We start from the raw sequence: 13,701 nt of genomic DNA on the forward strand, positions 1-13,701 counted from the left end.
CCACCGCAACCTGCTCAGTTCTTCCTCGAGTTCGGTGAGCCTCACGTCAGTCCGCAGCGTGCGAGTGTTAAATGTTGCCAGGGCCAGAGGTCGTCGGGGTTGGTAGCCTGTCGGTACCCGGTGATTCTTAGCACCCCTCGCCCCACCGTTACCGTGACCGCTACCGTGGCCCGGGATAGTGGGGCCGCCGGGGACTAGGGGCCGTGTTTTTTTGTTCCTCTCCATGGGGGGGATTTGCCTTAATCGCCACGCTTGGCAGGCGGGTTGGCGATCGCAGTTTTTTATAAGGTTTCGCACGCAGACGCTGCTGCCCGTCCGGTGCTGCAGGGATTTTGTCGCCTCTTACGACACGCCTCCTGTTGGCGGTGGGGAAGAGTATTCTTTATGGCCGTCCCCACACGGCACAATCAATTGAATTACTTACATGTGAATGAATTTCGGTCAGCCGTTTGGTGTAGTGGTTCGAAACGGACTACTATTCCAGAGGTTGCGGGTTCGATTCCCGCACAGTACAAACATTTGTGTGCATGAACATATTTGTTTGTATTGTATTTGGTGTTTTCTATGTATAATATGTATGTATTTACAAAAAAAAAGTATTTAAGTATGTTTATATCCGTTATCTAGTACCCATAGTACAAGCTTTGCTATTAGTTAGGGACTAGAAGCGCAGTTTTACACACATGTCCAAGGATATTTAATGTGTTCGTATTAATGAATAACTCTCATTAATTGACCATATTTTTAAAACTATACATTGTTTTGTTAATTTAAATTGCTTGTAATAAAATTAGTACCTACCTAATATCTGCAACTAAGTAATAGTCATTTATTTCATCACAATAATTTATTGTCAAGTTATTGTTAAAACGTTAGAGACTAGAGGTCAGTCCGGCTTCGCTCGTGATTCACAATATCTGTCTGAAATAGATCCGTTCGTTCGTTTCAGCCAAATGACATCCACTGCTGGACAAAGGCCGCCTCTTTTTCACTCTTTTAATAATAGTTATGAAAAATCTGGTGAAAGTCGCGGGAAGCACCTGGATGTAGCGCAGGACCGGTCATCGTGGAAATCCTTGGGGGACGCCTTTGCCCAGCAGTGGACGGAACTATTCCCACCTCTCGTTCCCACCACTGCAACTCCTGTGTAGCCAGGATCTACAGCTTGACCGCCACAAAAACCCAACCAATGAAGGTCAACTGTCATTGGACCCGCAACGAAATTAATCAGAAGAACATAGGAGGAGTTCGAAATTAAGGTGTGTGCCCTGCAGTGGACGTCATTTAGCTGAAACAAACCAATGAATAAATAGAAATAGTGTTAGTTACAATGCTGGATTGTAACGCAAAATTTTTAGACCCTCGTGACTATTATCAAGTGCCAACGTCTAATACCTACCTACATTCATAGTGGAGTAATGAACTCTCTAAAGATGTGAATGATATCTCTATTTTAGTTAAAACGTGATTTGGAGGTCAATGTCGAACGTTGGCGTTTTATCAAAAACACAGTTAAGTTTGAACCATTTGGCTTCAAATAAAAGACTGCTCACAAGTAAATAACTCTACTATAAGAATCAGAAGAATCAGAATCAACCTTTATTTGCTTTAAATGTGGTATATAGGGTTTCTTAGACTTATATTATAAACTATATTCAACTATAAATATTACTTACCTCGCCAAGAACAGACCAAAAAACAAACACAGCGGCTTTGAGCCCATGTTTCTGTTTAAAAATATTCTTTTGTAGTACTCTTAAAGTCTGGCAACAAAATTGTAAACTCTATATCTCTAGAAGTAGACTCGTAATTTTTTCCTAAAAATGTTTTAAATTAAATGACAATAAGTAACAAGTTCTACAATGAGAATAGTTCCACCAACCCTAAGGGTATTTTAATTTCAGGATAATTTATTGCTGTAATTGCACTCGGAACGAATTAATCAAGAACAGTTGAGGATGAACTCTATGATGATGATGAACTTGAGTCACGTTAGACTTGTTGCTTTCCTGATTCCTCCTTCGATTCGACTATAACGCTATTAAGTTTAGGTTTCGGAAGTAAAATAAAAAAAGATTGATCAAAACATTCACAACTATAAGGTCATCGTGTATGTAACTATGTAATGGAATCTAAGAATCTGAATTACACGCACTTCTAATTCTTGTATCGTCATGAAACTTGGCAATTATATGTAGATTAGATGACAATACAATATTATGGTACCTTCGAGCTGGTCTGATGATGAGACTGGAAGGTGGCCATAGGAACTCCTGAACGAAACGGCGGAATCGCATCGAGTTTGGGTACTTGGCCCTTTAGTGCTGTAATTAAAAGCGTGTTTTTAGTTTTTTAAACTTTTTTTTTAACTTTACGTCCACATACTCTACCAGCTGTCAGAAGCCAGTAATTAAATTGTAGCATTCTAAAAGGTGTACGTTATGTGCTTGACTCAGTGCATTACAATATTAAGTTCACGCAGGAATATTTCCGACCTTATAGATAACCCGGACAACGCTCTTTGTTTACTTGTATCAATAATTTATACTTTATACATTAGCTGTAGATAGGTGTCGTCACGCTACACCGATGACTTTGTCACTTTGTGGACAAAGACTTGATTCTTCGGAGATAGGTATATTCATATTACACTTGGTTCTTGAATGAGTGTCTTTTGAAAAAACTGTGATGCTTTATTTCTATACAATGTTTACTAACATTACTATGTATTTGTACCTACAACTAGCTGAAACTTTGTCAATAAAAAATCCTCTTTGAAAATATTATTGTATCTTCGTCTATGTGTATCAGAAAAAATGTAGGATTCTAATGCTAAAAGATGTTTTTCAATCGGTCCAATAGTTTCGGAGCCATTCAATACAAACAATAAAATCGTCCCTCTTTATAATAGTGTAGAAAGCATCAAGTAATCTGTCGTTACTTGGGGCACTATTTTTAATCGTCTCTCTACTTTTCTTTCGATGCGAGCTAGGCAGTAAAGGAAGTGTCGAAGCGATCTCGATATTGATCAACTGGCACGCAAAAGAAAAGTAAAGTACTCGACCTAGCTCTACGAAATGAAATATACTGGAAAATCTACGCATTTTGTTATAAAAAGCTGATAAAAAGACATTGAAGGTTTTCTAACCGACCCTATTTATTTGAGGTTCAGTGTATAATATTAAAATCTCTTTTAGAAACCGTTAAACGAATTAACGAAATGACATTGCGCAATTATTATTTCATTGATAAAATGTATGCCTACACTCCGAAATTATTTGATACTCCGAAATCATTTGATAAGTAAGTTGAAATTGTTAATGGACTTTGTAAATATTTTCTGCTTTACCTATTAGTTTACTCATGGAGTAATTATTACTTTACTTACCTACTTAAAATTTAGAGGACTTTTAAATGTGGTAGTTATTATAATTTCTTTCAGTTAATTATGTAGAGCCCAAAAAAACTTGAGCAAAGCAATACTTAGTCACTGCAAGGTTTGTAGTTTGAAAAAACCTAAAATGGCTATTTTATAAAGACACTTCACGAATCACCGAATAAAATAGTACCTACTGGCAAATAAGTAGTAGCCCATTGCCCCATTATAGGAACCCATCCTTAAACATAGTGTTTATTTTTCCTTTCTCTGTCACTATTGTCTTCTTTGGTGAAAGGAACAGGAATGTTCCTGACGAAGATGTTCCTTTATTAATACAGTACCTGTCTAGAGACTATAATAGTTACATTTTCTAAGGCAGGGTTATGGGTCACGACCCAGTGGTGGGTCGCGAGCGAACATTGCCTGTAGAACGACACACCACCCTACCGATCCAACCGCCGCGCTGGGCAGCGGGCGAAATTTCCTATAGGTGGGTCCCGAGTTTGGGAACTTGTATTAGATGAGTCGTAGCCTAGACAACTTTAGGAACCACTGTTCTAAGGGACTATCTTATCTTTGCTAGGGTATTTTTATTTGGGAGTCAAGCTGTAGCAAAATGAGACATTGGAGTTATGTAATTTTGATTACTGAAGAGTATAGAGCTATATTTATTCTTAACTATTGTTATTATTGCAATTCCTTGGACCGTCAATCCTAAGATTGTTGTTTATTCAGTACTTTCTCACGATTATACTTATTATGTTAATGCAGACACATTTCCTATCTTTCTTTTCATAAGAGAAAATATTATTTAATAGGTGCTTTGTTTAGAAAATATTTTATCTTGTGAGGCTACCTTCATTCCGAGATGTCATGTTGTTGGTAAATTATGTAGGCCTATCCATGATAAAGATAATAATGAAGAACTTCTGAAAAAATCACACCATGTTACAATGGGTTGTATACTCTTAAAAAAAAACTCTTAAAAACTCATTTTTTATGCAAGTAGGCTTTTAAAAAGCACTTTTACACGTCCCAGAATTAAAATCAGTAGAATTATAATTGGGTGCTTTATGTGGTCATCAAGAACTATAAAATTAGTAAGATTGTAACCATGTTAACCCAATCAATACAAGCTACGATGACCTTGTTACAATGTAGCAATAGCAATTAATTGCTAATTCCAGATAAAGAAACCCACCACGTGGAGCAAGTCCGGTTGGTAATCAGAAGGTTAGTAATCAGAAGGTTACCTATCCGTTAGATAGGTGATTAGGTGATAGATGATGATGAGGGCGTTGCTCTGTGCCCTGCTCGACCCTGGCCATGTGATTCTGAGTTCGACTCCTGAGGAGAGCAAAGGGGATATATGACTGCAGACTTGAAGGAACTGTAGGGACACGTTGTATGACCTTCTGATCTAAACCTTCTGATTAATTTCGCTGCGGGTCCAATGACAGTTTAGTCCTTTCTCTGGGACAAACTTAGCGTCCTTAATGAACTAGTGGGTACGGTTTTTATTAGCTATCAATCAAGCTGTAGATCCTGGCCACACAGGAGTTGCAACGGTACAAACAAGAGGTGAGAAGGTGACAACAGTTCTGTACTGTAAGTGGCCAGTCTTCTTCCATTCTACCATTTTGTTCAACTGAAATTGGTTAAAATGGTGATGACTTATAAAAAAAACCCTACAAAAACATTAAAGGGAGAAACTTTTTGATTAAAGTTACTTGACTTTTAACCTTAATATGTAAGACGTCCACCCACAAGGTGGACCGGCGAACTCGTAAAGGTAGTAGGAAGGCGCTGGATGCAGGCCACTACCAACCGGGCGATGTAGAGATTATTGGGGAGGCCTATGTTCAGCAGTGGACGTCCTGTGGCTGAGGTGATGATGATGATGTGAAACCTACTATAATAGCGACAGCGCACATTGGGCGAGGCGCGCACGCGTTTTGTGGCCGCGTCTATTGCAGTGTTTTGTCGCCCAGTGTGCGCTGTCGCTTAAAAGCCACGCAATATTCATGTGACAGTATTTTCAAATTTCCCTGAAAATGCTATCTATTTCTATTAGGTATCTATTATTCATCGAAAAGCTTGCACGTGCGCCCACAATCTAGGTTCAAAACATCCGCTCGTAAAATGATAAAGTGCAACATTATAATTGCAGTTAATTATTATAACATCGTTCAAAGTGACTAGATCAGGGTTATCTGTGTCCAGATAATACAATGCCTTGAGAATGCTGAAATAGCGATTGTGAATGAATAGGTATGTAGCTTGAAAAGATAGATACCTAAGGACAATTGTCTAAGGTCTAAGGATAGGACTACTGACTCAAGAATTCAGACTTGACTTAAGGTTCTATGTCACCTAGATGGGGCAGAGGGCGTCCACAACAGGCCTCCATCGCGTTCGGTCTTGAACTTCGCGTTTGATCTCGATCCCAGTCTTGCCGATCTTCTTCGCCTCGTCTACTACAGTGCGCCGCTATGTTTGCTTGGGGCGACGTTTGCGTTTTCCTTGGGGGTTCCAATCTAGAGCAGAAATTAGAGGCAGAGAATAAATACCGTATTACGGTATTAAGTTCGCCTTATGTCCTAACTAAAAATATTGTTCAAAATGTGACTTGCAATAAATTGGAATTTAAATTTAATAAGCCAAAGAACTTAACAGTCTCTCACTCCCCTTAGCGAAAGCCCACTACCCCTTATTCTAACACTAAATAGTGCTACGTGTCCCAGCGCATGTCCCTCACAAGATTTCTAGTATTTTTGGCTATATCTGTCTCTCTTGCTCACGTTAGCAACTCGAGATGAAAGACGAATAGAAAATATGGGCGTCTCCGACAATCGTAGGCCTCATTGTCCGAAAAAAACAACGTGACGACATGAACGAATCGCAGTAGGTAAACAATAAAATGCGTAAACGGGTTTTTAATCATAATTTCTTTAAAACACTGATTAGAGATAGGTATAAACTTATTAACACTAGAAAGACCAAGGCAGTCAAATTGGCGGCAAAGCAATTTCATTGTTAAATATTTCACAAACTATGTTTTTGTTTCTTTTCATATTTTATGACTTTTCCTAATTTGCTATTGTTAATCTAAATCTATATGAAAAAAAAAATAACAATATGTTGTATATGAGTTTCGATGACAAATACCTACTAAGACCGCGCACCGTCAATGTGACCGCATACAATAAAAGCGGAGATAAGAATAGTAAACAACGATTTCTTCAAACTAATGTTGGTACTTTTGTTTTTATTTATGTTGAATTGAATTCTGAGTAAGTTGTTACTGCCTAGCTTGTTTACATTTTACAGTAGACATTGGTTTCGTTCGGTGAGCAGTCGTTGTTATGTGGTTTTGAAACTAGTACAACCCTATTTCCAAAAGAGCTGAAACGTAACCACTGACAACTTTTTCACGTCTCTAAATTTGGCTAAAAAACTAATGGTCGAAAAGACTAGTATTGTTGGAACAATGCGGCGTGCAAGACGAGAAGTACCACCGATTTGTAGAGGTATTCGTACTATAAGATATGAAACTTTCATAATGAAAACCGAGACCGATATAACTCTTACTATCTATCAAGGAAAACCAGGATTTTTTTTATTATTTTGAGTACTCTACACCCCAACGTAAGCATAGGTACTGATAAAAAAAAGCTGCCTGAAAAAGTTGAATTTTATAATGCAACAAAATTTGGTGTAGACATCATCGATCTAATGGCACGCAAATACACTGTAAGAGCCAGCTCTTACGGTGTATTTGGAAGTCGGAGATGGCCTGTTCACGTTTTTTACAATATACTTGATTTAGCAGCTATAAACTCGTAGATTCTATATCAAAAAGTCACAGGAATAAAAATTTCTCGTCATGATTTTATCCTTCAACTAGTGAGCGAACTACGTGAAGAGTATGTGAGAAAAAAATCCACTTCAACTGCGACTCAGAGACAAGAAACTAATTCTGAAACAAGCGAACCATGTACTACAAACAATAAGAGGGGGCAATGTCAAATCAATAGTAATTGTAAACAAAAAAAACATGTGAAAACTGCACTAAGTATCTGTAAAAAAGCTGAATGTGGAAAATGTACAAAAGAGTCTAAAAAAACTATTACTTGTTACAAATGTTACTAACTTTAATGCTAAATTGTTTACTACTATTAAAAATACATTTGCATTATTTATATTTAATTTTTTTATTTAAAATCTGTAATAATTTCAAAAGTATTCTCACTTAATCTCTAGTACCGTCAAATTGACCGCTGCGGTCTTTGAAGGTATAGAATAAAGCCCGGCCCTTCTAGTGTTAATTTATTTATGGTTTTTAATAGTTGACAATGCCTCCGTAGTTTAGCAGAGGTCATGGGTTCGATTCCCTGGGGACTGAAATTAAAAAGTTTCTTATTCAAATTAGTTCTTTCGTTCGTACGTTTCATCCAAATGCCGTCCATTGCTGCAAAAAAGCTTCCGCCAAGGATTTCCTCAACGAATGGTCGTACGCTGCCCGCATCCAGGTGCTTAATTCCCACGACCTTCACCAGATCGTCGGTCCACCTAGTGAGAGTCCTTCCTGCCCACACTACACTTCCATTCAAAAACTTTTCTATTCCATTCATTCACTTATTCATTACTCAAAAATTAGTAACGACCCCACACGATAGAAGACGAAAAAATAAACTAGTTACCTATAAGAAAAATCAATTTGAAATAGAGATACAAACTGAAAATAATAAAAACCTTTGCACTCAACCAGTAATTGTTCTTCCTATAATAGGGCTTTTAAACCGATAAATAAGTTCAATACAAAAATAGCAATGAAGATAGTGAAGAGTATAAATAAGTGCGATTAAACGAACAAAGAAATACGCACGATTTGTTTTTATTATTTATTCATTCGTGGTTTTTATAACATTAATTATTATTACAGTCTAAGTTCTCGTACTACTCTCGTTTAAAATAAACAGTTATTTTTTTAGGTAGGCACTAAAAAGATTCAGATTACTGATTATCTTCAACAAAACAAGAACCGCCAATTCTCCCCATGTTACTGGCTCTACAAATTCAAGACATTTATAGTTATTTATGTAAAAAGAACTTTTTCAGGGCACATCATCATCATTTCAGCCACAGGATGTTCACTGCTGATCCATTGATCGGTGGTAGTGGCCTGCATCGAGCGCCTTGGTTTCGGGCTCTACCACCACTTTGGGACTACATTTCGGCTAACTTAAAAAAAAATGTAATGTAACGAAAGAAACTCATTAGTTCCTAATCTTTATTAGCTTTTTTAACCAAATAGATAAAAAAAATAAATAAACAAATAACTAAATACTGCAAATAATGTGGGTAAGTACGATCACTAATTAGCATCTGTCATTTAGCAAATCGATCTTGGTTTATCTTTAGCAAAACAAACAAATTAGTAATGTTCATCTGGCAGTAAATAACCGGTCACGAAGGGAAGACGTGGTTAAATAAGGATTATTTGATAAAATGGTAATTTAATTCCTTTTATGGGAAAAAAATATTATAAAATTACACTTTGAGTTTCTACTAAATCAAGCAAAATAATGATTGGTTCAAACATTAAAAATTCAATTCAATTCAATGCTTGAACTTTCATCTAGTTTTGGGCTACGAGTACCTCTAATATAGCCAACGAAAAAACGGAGGGGGTTTTCTTATAAAGCAATATTCTTTAGAATTCGGTCATATAATGTAGGCTTTTAATGATTTTCATTCATTTATAAATGATTCCAAATTAGAAGCTATTCAACTCTCTAATATTCTTGCAATATTTTTCCAGCAACTATTGGGTCGTTTTACTTCACTTTTTTAAACGACTTGTCACAATAGCATATTAGTGCCTACTCAGTACTTATTATTATTCTGTGATACTACTAAATTCAGTTACATAAATATATTGTACATTATGTTAGGAAAGTTCATCGACCACACGGTCATCGGCAACGTAAACAATATTTATCAATTAAATAACAACAATGCTTTACGACTCATTAACGCTTTAATAACAAATGTAGTACATGTTTCGACTTGAGAGGACAGTTAAAAATATTTCATAGATTGTTAGTACCTACGAAATACCTACAAAAAGATTCATAGTTAACGAAGAGTACCTATTTAAAAGTCCACGATCCTGAAACGTAACAAAAACTAACAACCATAATTTTGAGGTGGTCCAACGTGGCAAAAATCAGAACTAATAATCCAGCATAGATAGTAGCGCCCTCCTGACAGCGGCATAGCAGGGAAGGTTCATTGTTAGACGTCTTTATCTCTATTAACATTTTCTAGATGTGAAAGTGGTCATAGGGACATGGCACTACGAGTATGCTCACCTCTTGTTATCGTTATAGCGCCTTAAGCCAGGATTTACAGCTTGTTCGACAATAAAACCACCAGTGAAGGCTGAGTAGTGAGTATGTTCGCTGAAGTAAACACATGTTACGTAGAGTTTCCGCATTTGATACCCTTTAATCGTAATAAAACTTTAACTACATAATTATGTAGGTGTGTATCTATCTATGTAGATAGAAGCATATTTTATGTACACTACGCCTATGACTTGGTCTACACCAAGCATCTCTAGAACTTTATAATTATGTGTTTTACGTCTAGAGTACCCTATGATCACAAATCAAAATAATGTATCTACTAACACTGTCGAGAATTAATCGTTGTAAAGTATCTAAAATAAGTAAATATTTATTTTAAATCATAGTAGTCACTAATTACATACGAGTACGTGATAGTTTAAATTGGAAACTCCTTCACCCCGGTTTCTTTTTGGACGTATTTACTTCGCTCCGTGAAGCATTTCGAACGAATCTGTCACAAAATGTTACTTTGTCTTAAAAACTCTCATAAAAACTCATAAAACTCATTTATTTCTGTAAATAGGCTTTAAAAAAGCACTTTTACACGTCCCAGTATTAACCCTACAATTGCTTCAGGACAATAAATGGGCCAGTGCTGAGAAGAAGCAGCGCAAGAAACTCAGTCACTATTGTCAGCCTCTTTTTCAAAGGTTTACATGCTTTAAAATGTACAAAGTTATAAATATTTATGCGAGCTAGGCAGTAACGCATCCCAAACATTTTTATCTTTTAAATAATCATCGACTTTATAGTAGCACTTTTTCATTATGGTACTTTTAATATGTGCTTTGAATTTATGAATGAGTAGTTTAGAGATACAACAGTTTGTGGTAATTTATTAAATCAATCTGAAATTTGGAACGGCAAGTTTATTTTTGTTTCTTGTCTACAGGGGTAGATGAAAATGGTACAAAACAGAAAAAGATTAACCCCACACTAGGCATTTCCTGTCTTGCACGATTTACAGATAGGTACGGGACTATTCCCACCTTTCGTTCCCACCGCTGCAACTCCGTGTAGCCAGGATCTTTTTTAAATAAATAATTTATTTCATAACAGTGGGCAGGTACATTTTACATTAGGATCTACAGCTTGACCGCCAATAAAAACCCAACCAGTGAGAGGTCAAGTTGTCCCGGGGGAAAGTTAAACTGTAATTGGACCCGCAACGAAATTAATCAGAAGAACATAGAGTTCGAAGTTTAGGTTCAATTTCCCTCCATTGCTTGCAAAGCGGATGACAGGTGACAAAACAAAAGTTAAGTTCATTCGTTTCAGCCAAATGACGTCCCCTGCTGGCCCAAGGTTTTCCATAATGAACGGTCCTGCGCTGCCCTCATCCAGGCTCTTCCCGCGACCTTTACCAGATCGTCGGTCCACCTAGTAGGAGGCCTGCCCCTGCCTGAAGGTTAGGTAACCTTTAAGAAAAGATATACATTATACACCATCTTTATGAGGGGCTATCTTGTGAGCTATTAACTTTTCAAATTTGTAAGTTTTTTCGACCTTCAAAAGCTTTTGTATTCACAATCTATTACAAAACATTAAACTATAGCAAGACAGGGGTTATCCCAACGTAAATGATAAAGAATTGTTGCTCTACCTGCTAACGCCCGTATTCAGAAACATTACTATGGGGTCTCACAGCGCGCGTGGACGCACAGGGTCGCACACGAACCAATCAAGCTCTATTCAACGCTGTGCGTTCGATTTGCTGCGTCACTTAAGTACGTATCGTTTGGGAATACGGGCGTAAGTGTACGTGACCTTTTGTCCAAACACTGTTATTTTTAACCTCAGATTAACTTATCTAAGTTAACTGGGCTTTTCCTTTGGGGGAGGCCTTTGTCCAGCAGTGGACGTCATTTGGCTGAAACGAACGAACTGAAATTAATATCAATTATAATTTTATCGTTCAATTTTAGCACTTATGAGATTTTGCAAGTTCAATTTCACGAGATGAGGTGTAGGTATTTGAAATAAGTATGTAGTTAGCCGACTTTCAGAATGAGACATGTAAATATCAACTGCAAAAACAGCTAATTCTTTTCGCCAAAATACCTACTTGATTTGTGATAGTAGAATTAAATTGACAGCCCGATCTCGCTAAGCTTAATGTTTACGATTTATAATAATTCATATTCTATAAAAAAAAGCATGGGACATGAATGTGGGTAGACCTTGATTGCGAGCCCTAGTCCCTACAAAACGTACGATCAGGGGTTTTTCACACAAAAGAAGAAACCAAAACAAAAACCTAAAAGTTTCAAGTCAGAATTAGTTTTGAATAACTTTAACTTAAAAGTTGCCGGCCACAATGTTAATCAAATAATATTTCTTGAATCAATAAACAAAACCATTAAGATTTTTAATCCTTAAACAAACCTTAAATTGTTTTTGCCATTCCCTAAGCATCTAATTAAAAATTAGCTCGTGTACTTCGAAACGATTCTCATCTTGAATCCATTGTGTACCGTCGTTATCGCTTCGTAAATTCGCGGTGATTGACGAGCGAGGGGTCAAGTCCACAATCTCGTGGTACCGGCCGCTTCTATAAAAGGAGGTGCGCGTGAGAGCCGGGCGCATTTACCTTCTAGGCGGGGTAGAGAGCACACCAAGTATTGCTAGAATAAGTACACAGACTGATATTTAATATTTTAGTGCTTACCCCATCAAGATGGGGCGGAGTATAGTAGCGTTTAGTGTTATCCTTTTAGTTTCCGTTCTATGGAAACCGGCATACACTGATGGTGAGTTTTTTTGTTTTTCTTCTACCCTATTTTTGCGGAAAATGGCATACCTTAATTTAAAGAAAATTAAAAGCTTTTTTTATTAATAACGTAATTTAACAAGTAACCTACTTAAATTATTTTGATACAAAGAAAGTCTTTTAAAAGTATTGCTAAGCTCTAATTTTGTGCTACATTTTAAATTACACTCATACATTATAGGTACTCTGATGATATCCTAATGCACTATTTGTTATTTATTTATTTATTTATTTACTTATTTTATTGGGCTATCAACATGAGATATAGTATTATACACAATTAAAAAAATTAAGCCAAAGGTCTCTAGCTAACTGCTCCCACACAAACGATAACCACAGCATGCATAATATTATAATGTAAGCAACCCGTGAACTTTACACAATACAATAACATAATATAGTACCTAATTACAACTTTGAATTTAAACAACAAAAAGAAAAGTTAAAAGTTATCAAAAGTTTTATATTTACAAACCTTTATTTGAGGGTACATGGCAATAATTATTATTTGAAGTGTGTTTAAACTCTTTCACCTTTACCTCAACTGATGAAAACCTTTTACTTTTATGAAGCGAAAAAGTGGGTAGTCATTTCATAAAACTACAGGAGCTTCATCAATGTAACACTTATTGCAGCGTATTTTTTACATTCAATTGTTAAACTAGTTATAATTAAACTAGTTATAACTAGTTATAATTATTATATTACAGTATTTTAAAACTTTAGCGACTCAATATTAACTTTTGGTTTACCTACTCTGAAATGGTCTAACTTCCATAAAATACCACATAATATCATAGAAAGGTTGCATGATGGTTTGCGTACGGGAATACAAGGACAGTGTTGGCAGGTTCGAATCCTGTTTAGGACAAATGTTAGTGTGATTGTGGGCGGATACCTTCACGAATACATAAATCGAAACTTTCTTAATATCTTTATTAATCGTTGTGATAAGACTGAAAGTTTTCTGTATTTCGAAATCCCTACGTCAATAATTATTTATAATCCTCTAATAGCTCGCAGCAACAGAAAACACCATGGCTGAAAAAAAGATATAAAACTACTCTCATACGAGCCTAAGTGGATAGTTGAGAACCGGTACCTAATTAGGAAAATAAAACCCAAATCGAATGCTA

The 13,701-nt window shown here is 36.4% G+C and overlaps 1 protein-coding gene across 2 annotated transcripts in view; it reads left to right on the plus strand.

Annotated features, from left to right (window-relative positions):
• The first annotated feature begins 12,380 nt into the window (after positions 1-12,380).
• LOC135084129 (apolipophorins) overlaps positions 12,381-13,701 on the plus strand; it is a 45,438-nt gene continuing 44,117 nt past the window's right edge. For both annotated transcript variants that reach the window (XM_063978873.1, XM_063978874.1), the window contains exon 1: positions 12,381-12,545. In XM_063978873.1, coding sequence (XP_063834943.1) covers positions 12,473-12,545 — 73 coding nt within the window. In that variant the 5' untranslated portion in view covers positions 12,381-12,472. The remainder of the gene's footprint in view (positions 12,546-13,701) is intronic.

The sequence above is a fragment of the Ostrinia nubilalis genome, chromosome 25 (genome assembly GCF_963855985.1).
Source record: "Ostrinia nubilalis chromosome 25, ilOstNubi1.1, whole genome shotgun sequence".
In the NCBI taxonomy this organism is placed as follows: Eukaryota; Metazoa; Arthropoda; class Insecta; order Lepidoptera; family Crambidae; genus Ostrinia; species Ostrinia nubilalis.